The 19,779-nt window shown below is 39.7% G+C and overlaps 4 protein-coding genes across 11 annotated transcripts; 2 read left to right on the top strand and 2 right to left on the bottom strand.

Annotated features, from left to right (window-relative positions):
• Positions 1-106: 106 nt before the first annotated feature.
• On the bottom strand, positions 107-9,537 carry LOC115621103 (aminopeptidase N). Its single transcript, XM_030514641.1, has 8 exons — positions 9,208-9,537; positions 2,965-3,706; positions 2,752-2,907; positions 1,941-2,657; positions 1,217-1,880; positions 952-1,157; positions 584-892; positions 107-500 (listed from the first exon to the last, which is right to left on the bottom strand). The coding sequence occupies exons 2-8, from the start codon at positions 3,690-3,692 to the stop codon at positions 263-265; spliced, it is 3,018 nt and encodes a 1,005-aa protein (XP_030370501.1). The 5' UTR covers positions 3,693-3,706; positions 9,208-9,537; the 3' UTR covers positions 107-262.
• A 415-nt stretch (positions 9,538-9,952) lies between these two features.
• LOC115620185 (UDP-N-acetylglucosamine transferase subunit ALG13 homolog) lies at positions 9,953-10,595 on the top strand. Its single transcript, XM_030513316.1, has one exon. The coding sequence runs from the start codon at positions 9,954-9,956 to the stop codon at positions 10,464-10,466; it is 513 nt and encodes a 170-aa protein (XP_030369176.1). The 5' UTR covers position 9,953; the 3' UTR covers positions 10,467-10,595.
• Positions 10,514-17,355, bottom strand: LOC115620184 (V-type proton ATPase 116 kDa subunit a). Of its 8 annotated transcripts, XM_030513310.1 has the most exons (13): positions 17,280-17,355; positions 16,632-16,783; positions 16,387-16,563; positions 16,198-16,326; positions 14,511-14,608; positions 14,027-14,068; positions 13,522-13,648; positions 12,075-13,233; positions 11,798-12,015; positions 11,544-11,549; positions 11,234-11,447; positions 11,000-11,171; positions 10,514-10,939 (listed from the first exon to the last, which is right to left on the bottom strand). In XM_030513310.1, the coding sequence occupies exons 2-13, from the start codon at positions 16,746-16,748 to the stop codon at positions 10,831-10,833; spliced, it is 2,568 nt and encodes an 855-aa protein (XP_030369170.1). In that variant the 5' UTR covers positions 16,749-16,783; positions 17,280-17,355; the 3' UTR covers positions 10,514-10,830. The 8 variants fall into 8 exon arrangements, with proteins under 8 accessions (XP_030369170.1, XP_030369168.1, XP_030369174.1 ...); XM_030513308.1 differs by lacking the exons at positions 14,027-14,068; positions 14,511-14,608 and adding an exon at positions 15,315-15,466; XM_030513314.1 differs by lacking the exons at positions 14,027-14,068; positions 14,511-14,608 and adding an exon at positions 15,315-15,406.
• Positions 17,356-17,457: 102 nt separating this feature from the next.
• On the top strand, positions 17,458-19,779 carry LOC115620574 (augmin complex subunit dgt6). Its single transcript, XM_030513875.1, has 3 exons — positions 17,458-18,408; positions 18,471-18,917; positions 18,988-19,779. Exons 1-3 carry the CDS (start codon positions 17,544-17,546, stop codon positions 19,677-19,679), a joined length of 2,004 nt encoding a protein of 667 aa, XP_030369735.1. The 5' UTR covers positions 17,458-17,543; the 3' UTR covers positions 19,680-19,779.

Here is a 19,779-nt window from a genome sequence, read left to right as displayed (position 1 = left end):
AGAAACATTTTCAACATGTGTTACAGATTTAGGCATTTCTTTGGCTTAACGTGACAAATTAAACGGCGCAACTGACATTACTCAAACATTAAAACACACACACACACACATCTGTAAATACTTATAATATGCTTAGTAAATGCAAACGACTATAATGCGCCCGTCACTTTGTGTTTGTGAGCCTAAACTTAGCATCCTTATGCGGCCAAATGCACATTCAAACATAATACTGCCGCAGCTTTAGAGTCATCCGAGCAGGCATCTAGATAGCCTTCGTTTCAGCCGCTTCCCGCTGCAACCACTTTACAATCGACTTGTAGTTGCGATTCATCCAATCAACACCAATATCCACTTGCTCCACTATCTGCTGAATCGGTCTGTCATAATCCCAGTGCGCGTCGCGCACAAACTGCTCGAACTCAACCAATTGGAATTTCGTATTCATGCGCTTGGTGGCGAATTTCAGCAGGGTGTGTATATTGGAAATCTGCGAGCCCATGCTGTGACGAAATTAAAAAAACAATTTAGAGGATCAGATTAGTTTAAAAATAAGAAATTAATCCGTGCTTAGTCCATTACTCACTAAGTATTGATATCTTGCCAGTTGCTGCGTATGAAATCGAAGGCGATTTGCTGACCGACCACACTGTTCGCCACGGCAGCAAACACTCGGAATACATCCTGCTTGCGAACGTGCTGACCGGCAACAGCACGGCGTAGATATCGATAGAGTATCCAAGGCTCCTTTGAGCATCCGAGAGCAGAAAGCAACAGCTCCTTTTCAGCTACAACATTGGTTTTTAAATACCGTTCAAAGGCAAAATCCCACTCATATTCGGTACCATATTGTATGGCCGAGCAGTACACAATGCCTCGCAGATTCGGACCAATGCTTAAAAAGATAGACCAGATCAAATTTCATATTTTAAGTATTAAGTATTTAGCACTTACGGATTATTGGCGTCCGGATTGGGAGACTGAACCCAGTTTTGGAAGTGTCGGCTACTCTCAGAAATGCACTGTTGATGGCCCAAATGACAGGCCATATTTAGAATCTCAGAGCGCTTGAACAACAACAACATATCCTCACTTTCGCTCTGCAAGTCCTCAAAACCAACTTCTGCATATACTTTTTCTAAGAGTTTCAGCAGATAGTTCTATAATGAGACAATTCAAATTCAATCACGTACTCAATTCAATGAAGAGGCACAAGCACCTTTAGCAGATCATAATCACCGGAGTTGACAAACATCGAATCAATAAAGTTGAAATTAGTAATGGCCGCCTTCCAGGGAACAGGATCAGTTTCGTAGGCCAGATAACGTGTCACATTCAAGGCATTTTCGTAAGACAGATAGGAACCACGTGCCAGATTCATCACATCGTCTATTAACTGCGCCCGATTGGCTGGGGCTATATCGTCATAGTGAGCCGGATCCATAAGATGTTCGGTAACCGCACGCCAATTGTCCAGATCATAGTTAACGCGATAATAGCCCGTTTGTTGGATGTTAAAAATGAACCACTTGGCCGTTGAGAGATTACGATTCTCCAGTTCGTAGATCTTCGTACGTGGAATCCAAGTGGTCGGCCGGGTATTCTTGAAATTCAGCTCAGCTGCTGTAGTAAATGTAATTGGTATCCACCAGAGCAGACTTTCGTCCTCCTTGGTGCTATTGGCGTAGACGAAACGAGCCTGCTCTAAACGCACGGCATTCGTGTTGGGATGTCGCGAGATCTTAACTACTGGATAGCCTGTTTGCAATGTCCATGTATCCATAATTTCCTTAACACTTGTGTTCCGATCGAGTAAGCCTGAGGCTTTGGCTTCGTTGGTTAGAAAACGCCAGAGATCGTCTTGTGCGGCCGCACCGTAAGCCCTGAACACAGCAAAGAAGAGTAGATGTCAAAACTGTTGCTTCGGTCATTATTTCACTTACATTTCGCGCAAATACTTGCTAAGGCCGCGACGAAAGACGGCATTGGTTAAAAAGTGTGCCATCATGCGTATAATCGTCGAGCCCTTCGCATACGAAATACGATCAAATATTTCGGATATCTCCTGTGGATTAAACACCTCAAATGAAATCTTATGCGATGAGGATAACGCATCTACTTGGAACACGTTCTGCAGCTCGTTTACAACAAACTGATCGAGCAGTTTCCACTCAGGTGCTATCGAATCGGCTGTTAGATACTCCATATAGCTGGCGAAACCTTCGTTTAGCCAAATATCGGACCACCAGCTAGGCGTGACTAAATTTCCGAACCACTGATGAGCCAACTCGTGACCAACAACAGAAGCCACACGTTGCTTATTGCTAGCCGTAGCCACACCCTGCTCATACAGCATGGATGTTTCCCGGAAGGTAATAAGACCCCAGTTTTCCATAGCGCCAGCCTGAAACTCGGGCAGAGCAATCATATCAATTTTGGGCAGCGGAAATGGAACATCGAAAAAGTCTTGCAGAAATTGTAATATCTTAGGGCCAACGCTGAGCGCATATTCGGCCGACTTAATGGCATCGGCTCGCGCCCAGACGGAAAAGTTGCCCGACGAGATGTGTGTAAAGTCCGAAATGGCATAAGCCACCAGATACGTTGACATGGGCAGTGACTCAGCAAAGTGATCCCACACATAGTTTGGCAGCGTATCACTGTTGAAGAAATAAACGTTACAAGTTACTTGCTGGTATAAAGAAACAACTCAAAATCGAAGGGAACATTTACTTAGGTGTATTCCTTACTTACTGATTGTTTGTGGATACAATGGGCATGTTGGAAATAGCTGTCATGTTACGAGGTCGTGCTATGTGCAGCGTAAAGTTGGCCTTGAGTGCCGGCTCATCGAAGCAGGGAAAAGCCCGTCGGGCATCTGTGGCCTGGAACTGGGTGGAGGCCAACCATCTAGATGAAAATAGCGACTATCAAATCGGCAGCAAGCTTACTTTCTTTATTATTTACCTAGTCTCATTCAACACCTCGTAGGAGCTGCGGTAGAAGCCTTGCAGATAGTCCTGTATAATGCCGCTAAACTTCAAATGCACCACATACTGAGCACCCCGTACCAGTTTATCGTAGAGCTGGATGACAAAGAACTGCTTAGCCCCCACCAAATATTGCTTGTGTATGCGGAGTGCGTTGTTCAGGTCGACATCGTCGTTTTCAAGTACTCGATAGACGGCCACATCGCTTTTCGTGATGTTCAGCTCCTCCGCATGCATGGTAATGTTGTAGCATTCTTCCAGAACCCGCAATTGAATCTGAACGCTGCCCTCGAAGCTAAAGTTGCCGCTGAGATGAGGTACCAAGGTGATATTATATTTCAACGGTTTTATGGAACGAGGCAGACGCACATCGCGATCGTATTTGGGACGACCATCGCCAGCAGGATGTACAGTCTTATTGTGTCGCAAACTAACGCTGGTGCAGACGATATCCTCACCAGGAGCAGCCGTCAATTGCGCACAGGTAGCAAAGTTATAGACAATGAATCCAACGGCCAGCAGAGTGCAAAGAAAGAAGGATACCAGCAACACTGCCGTAGTCAGGCTCAGTGTATAGCGACGACCTGTGCGTGAGAAGGTGGTAGTAGTTCCTGCAACCGTTCCTGTCGGTCCCGCTGGCACTGCATTGCCACGACGATTATCCATGTTAAGGTTTTCGTGTAGCGGCATATCCTTGACAACCATGATAGCTCGGTCCTCTGTGCAGGAAGAAGTTTCTTGATAAGTAACGATAAGCACAGCAACACTTCCGTTTAAAATTTGTGGCTTATGTACTGGTATGTCCATTAATTATATTGTTCCAGGGTGAACTTACGACTGGTAATGTGATATGCAACTGCAGGTCGGCCTGCAATCACATTGTGCCTCGTTTAGCAATCGAAAGCCGAGATTGCTTTTGCCACTTAAGTGGTTTCTTTGACCAACATCCCCCAACATGTCTGGCACAAGGCCCAGAACACTCATCAAGCATGTGTCACGTCGATCAAATTCTTAATGCACATCCTTTTGCGGTTTAGAAAAAGGGGAAACAATGTAACAAACTACGACTCCGACGGAAGTTGCAACTCTGATGGGGTTGATGGCAAGGCTTTGCATAAACAAGTTTTTAGCACGACGATTTGCATAATAGCTATAAAAATATGTTTTTACGTAAAGTTTGTGTTTTAATGGAGAAACAGACCGACATATGATAGTCGATTTGTCCAATGAATGGATGTGTATTGGTCCAATTCATTCCATAGGTATAATAGCATCGAGCTGTTAGTAGATGGGTTGATCTGTCTCACTTTCTATAAATTAGAACACTAGCAGGTATTGCCCGTCTTAGCCCGACTCAATATAATGTTTTACATTGTATCTATTTATTTTGTGTGTGCATGACCTACCCATATGTTTTCACCTTATTAGTTACCATTAGAAAGGAGTTTAAGGTATTTAAATGAACACTTTCTGTTCTTGACAAAAAATTGTTCAGTAGTCTATTACATTTTTGTTCCTGCCAAAATATTTCGTTAAACATGACCGCTATAACAAATATTTTTTTGAGCTCGTTTTCCCCCTTTGGAGCTCGAATTTTCCAAGAGTGTGTGCGCACCTACACTATGATGGATACTATGAAAGGATACTTGCGTTGATCACCAATCAGTCAGGACAAACTGTTTGATATAGAGATAACGCAACGTTTTAAGATAGACTATGTACAAAATGGGGAATATTTATAAGAGTATATCCCAATTTTAAATTCACCTTTGTGTCTTTTCGTGCGCTATTCAGTCAATACAATCACGCACGCACATCAACTTGGAATATGAAACACGACTCTTGTGGCAATCATGCAGTGATGAGCCACGATCAAAAAGCACTGACACCCATCTCAATTTGCTAGAGTAAAACTTTCGAAAGTTGAATCCACCGTTACTAAATAATAATTTATGCATATGATTAATAAAAAAACTTCAACAAGTTCAACTCAGCTCCTTTTTAAGGCAAAAAAGTCGACATAATATTGAATGTGTGATCGACTTCATGTTGCGACATGTTCCCCCTGCATTGGCACTTGTTGTCCGTTTTCTTAAATTGTTAATTCGTTAATTTTTGTGATATTTTTATTGTATAGAGTAAAAAAAAAATCGATTTTCATTCATTCTATTTTATTTGCAATATTATTTTATGCAATGGGCTCTAGTTACATACATATGCTGAGTACTTATATGTACTACAAATTTGGAGACCGTCGAAAAAAAAAATAATTACACAATTAACATATCATATGAATAAAAATAACGAAAGACAAAGTTATTAATGAAAACCCTAATGCTAAATGTATTAAACAAAGAAAAAATTACTTTTAAAAATGTTAAATATTTTAAATTAACTAACATTTCTTACCCTGTCAGTGTAAGACGATTGTATGTACATATGTATGTATGTACATATGCACATACATACATTCACACACTAGTGTCTCACATGTTGATTTGACTATTGCAATCGTTTGCACGCAACTACACGAACAGCTGCTTGTATGTGTCTGTATGTATACTAAGTTGTCCCCAACTGTTGTTTGTTCTGCCTGCATTTGTAATGCGAAACCCGCATTTCTATATTTTTAAAATCCTTGAATGCAAAGTTTGAGATTTGGTTACATACATACGATCGCGCAAAATTTATAACACAAACATTTTATTTGAAAACGTGAATAAATATTAAAGCCCCAATAATTCAAGCTGCAACACAAATTTCGAAAAACCGAACATGCAAACTGCATGTTTGCAATCTTTTATAGATTATAAGAACCAAATTTAAAGTTGATTGGTGGAAAAATGCAGATTTTTTAAACAAACTTTGGAGCTCGTTTTCCCTCACTTAGAGCTCGAATTTACCAAAATCCCTTCTTAGTGCTCACCTACACTATGATGGAGAGCTCAAATTTCAGCTTCCTAGCTCTTACTGTTTGGGCTGTGGGGTGTTGATTGTGTTTCAATGTTTTTACGGGAAACCTTCCCTTTTTCTTGCCCCAGGAAAAATTGTGAAAAATCAAGTATGCAGTGTTTCTTGAATTCTTTTATAGATTACACAAACCCAGTTTGAAGCCAATCAAATGAAAATTGCAGATTTTTCATACAATCTTTGGAGCCCGTTTTCCCTCCATAGTCGCTTCTTATTTCAGCTTCCTAGCTTTTACCGTTTGGGCTGTGCGTTGATTACCAGTCAGTCAGTCAGTCAGGACAAACTGTTTTTTACTTGTATATATAGAGAGTAAATACACTTTTCTTTTCTATGCAATTTAAAAACAGCAACCAAAATCATAAAAAACATTTGGTATGATATTATATAATCCAAAAACTAACGACACAAATCCATCAAAAAAGTCTAGTATTAAGTTCTCTCTTATCATTTCTATTGATAATCAGAGATCTGAAAACAATTCTACTCCATTTCGTAGTATGTTTTTCGCCCAACTTATTGGTTTTGCAAGTTTTGAGCTGAAGCTTTTGCAAATTTGTTGCTCATGTAATGATCCATCAATCAATTTTTAAAATATTAGACGCCTATTGTATGCGAGATTTATGAGAAAACAGCAAATAATAGAAATAAGCAATTGCAGTATGTAAGCTGTAAGCGACCTACGTCACATTTAAGCAGCACTGGGCTAAAAAAATTAACATTAATTGGTAATTTCCAACCGCAAATACTAGGAAAAGAATATACAATGATTTGTTTTATTTGCAGCATTGAAAAAAGCTAATTTGCGCCGCAATAAAATGCTACTGGCACTGGATGCTGGTTTTACCGTCTGGTAAGCTCAGAACTTGAAAGGTGTGTTTTCCAACTTGTGAATCGAAACTGCTTCCATTCGGCTAAGCTTTAGTATATAATTTACTAAATTAGCCGACGTACATTGTAGATTTACAGCCCAGTTATAGAAAGCCTAGTCATATTTTCAAGTGCGTAGCTCGCTTGAACTTAACAAATAATGTATATAGATTGAAACGAAGGCAGGAAATATAATTACCTAAAGAAATCAACTTATTTGAAAATCTTCATAATGAAATATAAAAGCAGCTAAAGCCAGTTTGAATTTCAGTTCGGTATAATACAAATAGCGGCTGTTATCAAAAGTCAAAGCGATCCGGGTGGCCTAAAAGATTGTGGGCTTTATTTTCTTTCTCACTTCTAGAGAATTCCATTATATAAAACAAACTTTACTGAAGTCAATTTGGTGAAATTCAACGACATTTAAATTTCATCAAGAAACACACGGAGTATACATTTCTTCGCAGGTAGTTTCAAGGGTGGGTATGTAGGTATAAGAAATATATAACCACGCTATAACCACAATTTCTTATCTATTACATATTATTACCAAATTATATTCTAGATTCGCTTTTAACTAAAAGGTATATTGTTTCTTATAAAGTAAGATCCTTCTTTCGTCTAACCTATAGAAATATCTCTATCTTGCAAATATCTAATATGTAATATATTTTTCCAAAAATACGTAGCTGTGACTAGCTAATCCATCCATAATTGCTAAACTATACAGTTGGATCCAAAGAATAAACAAGGTAGTAATGTCGCAGACTATAGTTCAATGTAATCCACGACCTTACATATCATTCATTGGCAAAAGTAAAGCCCACATTAAGTGAACCATAAATACACACATATGCAAATGAACACACAGGCACGCACATACATACATATGTACTTGTATAAACGTTTATGGGTGCTGGCTAATTGAGTTATGACATTAATTTGATCAGTTTCTGCTGGAAATTGCAACAATTAAACACCGACGACTGCCGTAATAGCAAAAACAACAATAATAAAAAAAAGGCGACAACTGACATGGCGACCTTCATTAAAAACTCAAATGATACGACGCATCCATAGAGATAGAGACTGAGAGCGAGATAGAGAGGAGGGATAAATATATGGGGAGCAGAGGTCACTTGGCTGGGTATCCCACAGCGCAGCTCAAATTTATAGCAATAATTCATTGATAAAATGTGTAAGGCGCTGCTGATGACGCATATGGCTTGCAATCAGTTAATTAATACAAGGACATTGAGATTGGCGTGTCTCTGTATGTGTGTATGTTTGTTTGTGTGTGTATTGGGTGGGATGTTGATACATAAATTTTGCGAAAATTATACACGCGCATTAGTAAGTACATAAATAAATAAATATGTAAGTGTTCTTTTTCAAAGAAACTGACGCAGGCAAACACACACACACATACATATACATATGTGTATATATATATATATATATATATATATATATATACATGTACGTACATACATACATACATACGTAGAGTTGATTAAAACATCAAAACACATTTAATCGCTGGTCACCCGCGGCGTCACTTTGGCTCTGATGCCGTCTCTCACTTTCACAGACACACGCACGCCTATCTGTGACTACAATAACAACAACAACAGCAAGAAACGTGCACGAGACTATAAAAAATAAATTTATTGCACGAACGCCCGCTGAACCACCAATGCCCGTTAACCAGAAACACCACCCACAATTGCGGGATCGGCAAATGAAGAGATCATCTTGTTGCTTGCTTTTTGGGCTGGGCTGACTCCTCCATACACTAATTCGCACTTGCGGTCTAATTGAATTTTGTGCCAAGCATTGAAGCGCAAAGTATCAACATAAAATTTAAATAATATCACTTCGTCTTCAGCAGTCACTGCCAAATATTTATGGCTCGAACAAACTTGCGCTACAATATTCTGGGGACCATAAAAAACTTAATATAGGAAAGTTTTGGCACATATTTATTGATTCATGAATTATGTGTTTCATAAATTTAATTTTCTGTCCATATGCGAGCAGTTTTTATTTGCGAAAATTGTTTTTAAATCTATTCCAGATGCAAAAAATAATTAGCTATAAGAACAGCTACAATAAATAAAGCTACATCAACATCTAAGCTACGTGAGTGTTAAACAAAATAATGAAGTTGAAATTGTGTTGAAATATAAAGTATGTAAATGAACTGTTGATTAACAAAATTATTCATGAGCTACACACATGTACATATGTATATGTGTATGTTTGTATTCATTTTAGTGAGATGCGCTGCAACCACACGCCAACCACATTTGTCCAATTGGACAATTTAATTTCAATGCAAAATCAAATATGCGACCGCAAGTCATTGCATTAACTCTTTTACCTTGTGTTTTTGTGTAAGTTAGAGGTTCCTGATTCGCGGCTCTCTTTTGGCTCGTTTGCGTTTTCACACCTTTACAGTTATTTAGTTTATGTTATAATTATGCTCTTTATAAGATGTAAATGGCAAATAGAGGCATATGGCACCCACACAAAATTTGTATATAGAAAGATGCCCAAGCAAGGTTCGGACAGCGGCCGCACTTTTACAGACGCGCGTTGCTAATTGAATTAAACATAAACAAATCACAATCGCACTTCAGCGCAGGATGATTTTGCTTTTCTGTTGCTTGCACTGCCGGTAATTCAGCATCGCGCGCAGTCTTCGAATAAAAACCAAAAATTCGGCATCAGCGAACACAACCGTTACGCGCAACGGCTGAGAATAGACTGAATTCGCTTTAACGTGCAGCGACAGCAGTCGCGACTCTCGAGAAACAATTCAGCAGCTGATCAAAGAAATATAACAGACGTTTAGTTTGTGCGGTGTTGGTATTTAAATTATTATTATACATTAAAGGTAAGACTTTACAAAAAATTTATAATAATGTATGTTAGGAAATATATTATTAAATTTAGAACCACCGATACCCTTGAATTTATTTCAAAAATGTAACGGTTTGCAACGGCGTTGCAGACACCCAAGCCACCTATTCTCTTTAAAATGAGAGTGACCATAGAACGCAACGCTCAGCTGTTTTGTTTTTAGCAAATCTTAGATCTTAGCACCATTGATATAGCACTACAAAAATGAATTTAGCTGTCGTCTATGTTACGGTGGGCACTACAAAATTCGATGCACTCACCACTATTATGGTATCAGACACGGTTTTAGAAGTACTGAAAAAGCGACAATGCCAGAAGCTTGTGTTGCAGCAAGGAAACAGTTTACCGGTGGAATTGGCAAGGATTCAAGAGATAGAGAAAAAATACGGCATTAAATTGGAACAATACAGTTTTCGACCCAACCTAAGTGACATAAGAGAAGCCGATTTAATCATAGGCCATGCCGGTGCTGGTACTTGTCTTGACATATTGGAGAACGGAAAAGCCGGTCTTATCGTTGTCAACGATGAACTGATGGACAATCATCAGATGGAGTTGGCCCAACAATTGGCCGACGAGCAGTATTTATACTACTGTCGAGTGAATCAAGTGCCCAGCAAACTGAGCTCTCTTGATTTCAACGCACTGAAGCCCTACGAGAGGGGCACGGAGAATATGCGCAAATTTGTATCTTCGCTGGCCGAGCTAATGTGCTAGTGACATCAACATTCCCATCCATTCCCAGACAATGGGTCATGTACGTATTTTGTTTTTGGGCTAACCCGAGCATCGGGCGCTTTTGCTATTTATTTGTAGTTTATAAACACAATAAAGGACTATGAAGAACACTTTATATATTAATTAGCTAGCACAAAAGCTACGTGCGTGGATAGACAATAAATTCATGATTAATCTCACTAAATAGACATCGAGCACAATTAACGGTAACGACGAAATTGGTACATTCCATTTCATTGTTAGCAAGTTAGCGTATTGATTATATTTAGATGCATAGACGATGAGACTCTCAATATGCTTTGGTTGGTTTTTTTCTGACATCAACTCTGCTTTCTTCGCCGGCTTAGTCGGCCTCGCCGGAGCTAGCACTGCCATTCTCAATGATAGCATCGAAGGCGAATGGCTGGAAGGCATATCCTTGTCCCATATAAAATTTGCTCTGGAACTCAACCCTAAAAGAGAAATGAAATGAAGAAGACTTTCCTTGCATTTCAAGGTAGTTGTCGGCTTACCAGTGCAAACGAAGCGTATGCAAAAATGCGGAAAGACCCTCCATCAAAACCAAAATGCCAATAGTTAAAATGGCCCAGAAAGCGAAGACAATGGTTAGCATTATGCCACCGAGCCAGCCCTCTTGCTTTAGACCAGTTGACAGGACCATGGTCCACAAGACATCGGCCAGTTCTGCAGAAAAATAAAAAAATATAAGAGCAGTGCAAGTTTGCGGTCAATTCTTGAAAACTTACGAGCGTGCGCCAATGACAAGGCCCATAAACGCAAATAGGATGCGGTATGGGAAACGGAGCCAAGCACATATTCGATGGTGTGGATGCCTTGATGTATAAAAATCTCCGATATTTCCTCCTCATCGTGCTGATCGCCACCGCCGCCATGTGAAGCACTACCATTGGAAACTCCACCCACCTCAGCATCGGATGTGGCACCAGTTATGGGCTGCACCTGTTAACAAAAAAGAGACGCATTAGTTAAACGATACTTTAAAATAATTAATAAGTTGTTTATCAAATGATCGGAGAAACAAACAACACAACTAACCTCTTCCTTTAATATTTGGTTTGGTGTTTAATTTATTTTCGGGTGTGTGGTTAAGGAGTGCAGTTTGGTTAATATTGGCGTTTATGTTGATTGATTAGTTTGGGACAAGGTAAAAAACAAGAATTGCAAACACATATCTGTTATTGTAAGCTTTTGTAAAGTATTATGTGAAATTATGGTATTTGGTGGTTGTGATGGCGACTAAATGAATAAACTGAAGAATAGCGCGCGTGATAATCATGGTCGGTACTTACATTGGCCAATTTGCGGGCCTGCATTATCTTAATGGGCTTGCCTAAAAGCATGACGGGAATGCAGCAAATCGCCAACAGAACGAATAGTGATTGAAAAAAGCCCTGACCAGAAAACATATACACTTTGCAACCTTCGGGCGGATCCTTGGGCTTATTAAACAGAACCATGTCAATGAATGTGATGAGAATCGAAGGTGCGCAAGATTCGGAGTACGGCACTGCAAAAAGAAGAGAAGGATTAAGATTCGGCGACACTGTAGGATTGTCGTTCGCTTACTTGGATTGGTGGCCGCGTAACGATTCCATTTGATAAACATCAGCAGCACCATGTAGGAAAAGAGCAACAGCAGGAATAGCAATTGGGGGATGAACTCATAAACCAACGACAGACGATTACGGAAATAGGTGTGATTATGCCAGCTCATGATAACGCCAAAGGTCATGTGAATAACGCCGAATATAATCGATATTTTCATCTTGTATGCATTGTGGAATATAATTTTATTTGCGCCGGCTATCTGCCAAATCGGATCCATGCCGAACGGATAGGGTGTGCCTTCATAGTCAGAGGTACCCGGATTCAGTTGCAGCTCCTTGTTGTCCATGACAGTCGACTTGTTGTAAGAAAGATGCCAGTGCGAGCCAAAAATGTTCAGTGATTTGGAGAAAATATCGTTATAGATCATGCCCGTGTACATGGAGAAGACGCCCATGAGAAAGATTATGTAGCGACCCCCAAAGAAAATGTTCCAAATTTCATTGTCCGTTTTCTGCGCAGCCAATCCCTTCTCTTTGCGTATCATCCAGAGACCAAAGAGTGCCATTATAGCACCATGGCCCAAATCTCCAAACATGATGGCGAATAGAAAGGGGAATGTAATTATGGTATAGGGTGCCGGATTCATTTCACGATAGTTTGCTACTCCGTATGCATCAATCAATGCCTGGAACGCCTTGGTAAACTTATTGGTACGATTGTACGTCGGCGGATTCTCGAAAGTTTGCATCCGATTGAGAATCGGTGGTACTGAAGAACCAGAACGCTCCGTACCTCGACGCAGTGCCAATTGGATCGTCTCAATGTCTAGCAACGGCACCCAACACTCGGCAATTAGACACTTTTGTGTCACATCCAAATTGAAGAGATTCAAAGTATGATAAATGGCCTTGATTTTGCGCACTTTCACGAACCAATTCTTAAGATTTTTTGCTGCAGCGACAAGCACTCGATGACGATGATCCTGCGTCTGGCCCAACACCGTATTCAAATCCTCAATGCGTGTCATAACACCCATTGCCATCTCACGTCGATCGGCAGGAGCTTCGGGGCAAGGATAAAGCGTGGCACGAAAACCTTCGCAAATCTTCTTGACTCGGGACTTTAGTTGATCACCTTGGAAGAAAATGATGAACACCGACTTGTAGACTTGATCACCCTACAAATTAAGAAAAGAAAGCAAATATTAAATACCAATCAATCATATTCGGTTCAAATATGTTGAACACAACTCATAAGTTTTAGAAGACTAATATGGTCTACTCATAAGATCTATTTTTTCATAAGTTTTAAAAGATGATATATTTTGGAGAGCAAACGCAACATATTTTTAAGACTAAGGCCGTCTTTAAAGGTATTGTTTTTTTTTAAATTCTATATTATATCGAATTTTCTTTAGAATTTTATTTTTTACCTTTTAAAAGGTGACAAATACGAGATCACTTACATTGGTAGGATCCTCCAGTGGTGATTCGATCATGGCTTGGCGCAAGAAAACATTTCCACGGCAAGCACGCCACAGCATACGCTCAAAGGCGGGCAACTTCTCGCGAAGAATGACGCCAGCTACAAAGCTATGTGGTCGAATTTATTTTTAGTGTGTAAAACGAAAAATGTTAAAGATTAGTTAATTTTCTTAAAATTGGAACACCATTTATGTAGTTATTGACAACCAAACGGAAAACTAAACTCTCAAGCACAAATACCAATGGGCGCAGCAAAGTTAAGGCATGATTAATGGCTTGGGAGTGTTTTGGATTTTAGGAGCGGCAAAACATTTTGGGAGAGAAAATGGTTCAATGGTTTTCAGAGGTTGATGCGGCGAACTGGCGAAGCTAATGACCACGGTGACATGTCTATGTACAAATGAGGAAACGAGAGACAATAAGAGTTCCTAGTCTAGTTTGGAATTGGTGTACATATGTGTCTGTCTATAAATTTTGTGTACCAACCATGGTAGATAATCCTCACGTTCATTTGATTTTTCCATATAACTAAAAGTAAAGTCATCGGTTTGGGATTTTTTTTTACAGAGGGCATAAGGGGAAAAGAATTTTTGGGAAGAGAGGAGCAGAAGAAGAAAACGACGATTGTTTTAGTTGTTGTTTTTGTAGTAGTGTTTTAGTTTTGTTTGCAATTGCACAGAAAATTATTGCTTGAAATCGGGCTCCAATGGCACAGGATAAATCCGCCCTCCGGCAGGAACATTGTGATTATGATAGAAGCTAAATGCGATTTTTTCTTCTATTAATTTTGTTCTTTAATGTAAGCAGCGGCGTAAGTTTTATTGTTGACAATTAGTTGCAGCGCGAGCATTTGTCAATAAGCAATAATTTTTTGTTGCACATTATTTATACACATTATTACATATGTATATATATGTATTTGGATACATATTGTTTTATACAGGCTGCATTGCATGAGTTGGATACATACCCAAGCTGCACGGGACCCATTGAAGCACCGGTGCGAACCTCATCGGTAATTAGGGCGCGTGTCATCGATTCTGTGGTGTGGTTTAGACCGCCCTCTTGCTAGAATTTGTCGAAAGTTGTTGTTGTTGGCAACATATTTAAAACAAAACAGTTTCTAAACTGCAGATATGTTATTTATGTAGTAAGTTAAACAGTTAGTAGCTACATAGCTAGTTATTTATGTACATATGTATGTGTATAAAAAGCTGCACGCCTTTGCCGCAATTTAACAATATAACTGTTGATTAGTATAGTTGCAGTACTCAGATAGAGAGAAATTAGAGAGCGAGTAGTTGAGGATAGAGAAAAGGAGGGTGAAGTAAGGGTGAAGTAAGGGTGAAGTGAGACCGCCACCGGAGCAAGCACAAAGATTTCTGCATTGCTTCTTATTTTCCATTTGGTAAAAAAATAAGCAGAGAATTACACAAAAGCACACACACGTACATACATCATACATCTATGTATCTATAAATTTGACACACATTCCAAATTTATAATATGTATATAAACTATAACTGTACATAGACAATGACACGCAAAAATGCAAAGTAGCCAAGGAGACAGACACAGAGAGAGCGAGCGAGCTCTAGAGACGAGTTGGATTTTTCGGTGTTTTTTTATTTCTTGATTTGATGGTAGCTGGGAACGTTTTTATGCCGTTAGCTGTATTGAGTTTAGTTTTCCATTTCTTTTTGGGTGTAGATTGTTCACTAGTTTTTGTTGTTTTTATTTATTGGGGTTGATGTTGTGCGGTTTCAATATTTACCCAAGTTTTAAATTTTGGCCCGGCTGACTGGCGCGAACGCCCTCCTCGCCCAAAAGCTGCGCTTGCTCATCCTCATTCTGGTTGTCGGCCATCTGCAGATAGCGCCGATATTTTGATGAATGCGAGGTCGACTTATAAATCGTGGGCACCGACTGGCAACACAACCGGCGAGGGGTCGAATATATATGTTGTTTGTTTTGTTTGAGTGTGTGGGATGGGAAATTTTGCGATGGTCAGGATTACGTGGGAGGGAGCGGGATTTATGGGAAGGGAATTTGCATGTATAATTAATTGAGATGGAAGAACAAAATTGTAGAAAACAAATCAAATAACCAAAAAAATATATAAAAACAATGAATAACAATAAATTATAAATAAATAAATATATATCTATATGTATATACAAATTGGGATTCATCAATAATCAAAACAAAGTGCGCGCAGCAAATCATACGAAACGCATTAAAAAGTGCTAAAAAATAATTTGCAAGAAAATAAACATACATACAAAATATAAAAGCAACAAATTACTTGCTGTACAAAATCAAAAACGTTGGACCACTCTACACGAGAGTCCCACTGTCTGAGGCTCATTGGGGAAGGGAAACGTGCAAATATTTTTTGTGTAATCCAGATTTAAAAAGGACCAAAACGGTCGAAGAGGCAAAACATTTAGACCGTAGCCAATAGACCACTAACCAATAGCAATTGTTTTGTCACATGGTTATTGTTTAGCACTTGGTTAGTTCTTTTTTTCTACCAAAATATGTTAATTGAAAGATTTGTGTGTTGACCAAACCGTTGCCACGTGCACCTTTCAAGCTGTTAGCTGTTGTATCTGCTATATTATGCTATATTATTTGACTCATGGGATATGCCTTACCTCATCAAAGAAAACCTGCGTTTTACGCAGAATATGCTTGAGTTCGGTCAGCTCCAGGAAGTTGCGTTTCAATGCCTCCGCATTCTGATTAACTTCACGCAATTCGTTTTCGAGTTTCTCAAAGGTGGCCTGCAAAGGGAAGCCATATAAGAATTGTGTGGTTAAGGAGAAGTTGCAATAATCTCCTACCTCCAAATCGATCATTTCACGAGGCTGCGGCGCCTCAGGACTTTCACCCGTATCCAGCATGGGTATTCCATCCTTTTTGATCTCCTTCTCTAAGTAACGCAATTTGCGTTCCATTTCGTCGCATCGGCGCACCTCATTGACAAACTTGCGTTGAAAGGCATTCACATCGGGATTGAGCTGCAATTTGTATTTCATTAAAGCATTAAAAATGACGAATAAGACCCTTACATATGCCTATTACTTACATCACGAAACTGCACCAGACCCAATTCGCCTAGCTCTGATACACACGCATACGCAGCCTCGCTTTGTAGGAAAAGCTGACATAGAGTCATCTCCTCGCTGCGAAATAACGAACCCATTTTGGCAGCTTACACCTACAATTGGCCGCTAGTTGCTGCAAAAGAAATCGAAAATAAAGAAACAATAATGCATGCGTCAACACTACGGCAGTTGTTGGTCTTTGTACTGCTGTCGATAATGATGATTCACATATTCAAAATTGTTCAAATAATAAACTGGCTTAATTCGGATGTACACTTGGTTTGGAGCACCACTTGTTTATATTTAATTATTTACACATATATTTTTTTATCAGTTTTATGTACATTTGTCGCTAGCAATCGGAAGGTTTTACTGCCATAAACTTGATAATCAGCACAACCATAACCATGTACTATATGCGTGCATATGAATTTGTTGTATACTCATATTTTATTGATTTTTCCATCCGCAGAGGTAAAGGCAAAAAGAAAGTGCTGCGTTGGAAAAATCGCCACAATGCCGCCCCTTTTTTGCATACAGAAAACAGTCACTGTTCTTTGTACTTAAACATTAGAGTCTGTTTTTGTATAGTTATGTATAGTTACACATTAAATTAACTAAAAAATTACCAATTATTCAATAATATATTTAACTTTCTTCCACACACAACAATTCTCCAAACACAGGAACGAAAAACTGCAAATCCAGGGATGCAATACCATAGAGATGAACCCTGTTTCTGCACGCATAATTGTATCGATAAATGCGAATATGCTAAATTAGCGGCTTAGGAGTTTGCTCGATCACAGAAATTTTAAAATATGGCGGCGTAAACGCCTGTCATTGTAAGTTAATAATCCAGCAATTTAATAAAATAGTTTCTTATTCTCGAAATGGATCGCACAATTATTGCGCCATGGAAGGCAGAGGAGAAGGAGCTGAGCGAGAAACTGCACAAAAAACTTCAGGGCCTGAACCTGCTTCATCCAATGAGCGAAGAAATGAATAAATGCGTGGCCTGGGATATGTTTATAAAACCCAATCAGACTGCTTTTTTTCAAGTGATGCCCTACTTGTTCCGATTGCTAGACCCGGCCGAGTTCAGGCGTCGTTTCTACTGGCCCATCACCGACAAGAAGGCTGAGGCCAGCTTCCGGTCTTCCACCGTTGACTATCTGAAGCATTTAAACGAAAAGCACAATTTGCAATGGGCCAATATCAAATCCTATTTAGTTGTTATGCCGGGTGGCATGAAGTTCATCACATTTATGCTGGATCTGGTTGGCTTTGTGGTACAGGAACTGATCAAGCAGCGCGAAAAAACGCTGGGCTCAGATGCAAACGCATTCAGTTTTAGTGACTTGAGTGTGAAGACCATGGCAGGGCAGTCCGTATTCTTGAAAGAATATGCTTCGGCGTATGTTGAGGAATTAGAGAAAAATACGGCTATGTTGCAAGAACGCATACAAAGGATCAGACAGATATTTTCTGAAATTTCGATAGAGATTGGTATAGACAAAGTGCAATTGCTGGACGACTGCTTTATAGAATGCTTCGAGAGAAGCAATCGTCAGCTTTGTGATCGAAAGATCACAAATCCCACTACACATATTGCGAAGCAGGAAGAGCCGCTCTGCACCCTAAAAAAAGACATCGAGTTGTTTCTGGTCAGACAAACGGAGCATAAGCACAGCCAGGATGCGGTTGACAAAGTATTATGCGGCATGCGCAAAATGTTCGGCACCAGCCAAGCAACAGGTTTGAAAAATTTCCACAAACACAACATAAAATACCATTTATTATTCATTTTGTTTTTACAGATGGTGGCTGTTCAAAAATGAATGCTTTGTTAAATGCCTTTAATAATGTAAGCGGTACAATAGCCGAGCAATTGGACGCTAACAATCACTACAACGATTCCAATGAATATGTTACCAACGAACTGCAGACTCTTCACAAAGAATTGATACAAATTGAAACGCAACTCACAGATGTGCAACGTGGGATAAATGCACGCGTGAAGGAGCATAGCAGTAGTTCCAGCAGTGGCATCACACTAAATGCACCCCAGATGCCGGGAACGCCGATGAAAAATGTCAATAACCTAGCTACTGGCGTTGCTGAGCATTCGCTAATGATGAAATTCATATCAACGCCACCCATCAAACTAGATTTTCCCAACAATGCACGCAACTCACACTTGCGATTACCTCTGCAGGATGATTTCAATGCTAAGCCTTTCGATGCTCTAGGCAGCAGTATGTTAGGTATGTCTTTATAAAACTGCTTTCCATTTCTTACTGTCATTTGTAATATAATTATATTTAATTTTTGCAGTGCCCGCACCTCCTCGCTCTGCACGCAAACTCAAGGCCCATGAACAGTCTGCCGAATTGAACAGTACGCTAAATCGTTCCAAAATCGTTGATCCACTGCAATTGCTGCGCACCATAAACAAGAACACAGCTAGAGCAAGGCCAGTGTCACAGCACAATCTTTCGGCACTCGGCAACAAATGGAAACAGTTGCAGTCGTCATTTGGTTTCGACGCTGTCGAAGCTCCCACGTCTCCCCAGCGCAGCTCCGCGGGTACCTATTCGCCATTCACACCACTCGGCTCCATGGATCGCACGCGCATTGAACGATTGCCTGGAACATCAGACAATAATAACTATTCGAGCAACTCATTGCTGTATGCTAAGAAGAATGCGCCGGTAATGAAAGTATTGGACTCCTCGCTCAACGTGCAAAATCTTAGCACCTCGCCATCTGGTCGCTTAGAACCGTTAGTTCCATTGCCGTTGGCCACCATTGAGCAACTGCAACAGGAAGAGAATAAAGCTCTGCCGCACATTTTACTCAATGACAAAAGCCTTAATACGAGTGATGATATTAGCAACCGGAAAGAGAATGATGTGAACGCTCCTAATGTGTCGCCACCCAAATTTTCCCTCGATCTGAGTGGCTATCAAGAAGACGATGATCTGCAAAATATAAGCGACAGTGTGCTCAATGACATATCCATATAGCCATATCTGGCTGCAATCAAAAACACACCTCCAACTCTTACATATTTAGATCAGTATTTATTCGTAAAAAAAAAATAAAAACCAATATGTAAAATCAGTA

This window comes from Scaptodrosophila lebanonensis, unplaced genomic scaffold, assembly GCF_003285725.1.
Source record: "Scaptodrosophila lebanonensis strain 11010-0011.00,11010-0021.00 unplaced genomic scaffold, SlebRS2 tig00000024-arrow-pilon, whole genome shotgun sequence".
NCBI classification, from domain to species: Eukaryota; Metazoa; Arthropoda; class Insecta; order Diptera; family Drosophilidae; genus Scaptodrosophila; species Scaptodrosophila lebanonensis.
This window is presented reverse-complemented; position numbering and strand designations above follow the sequence as displayed.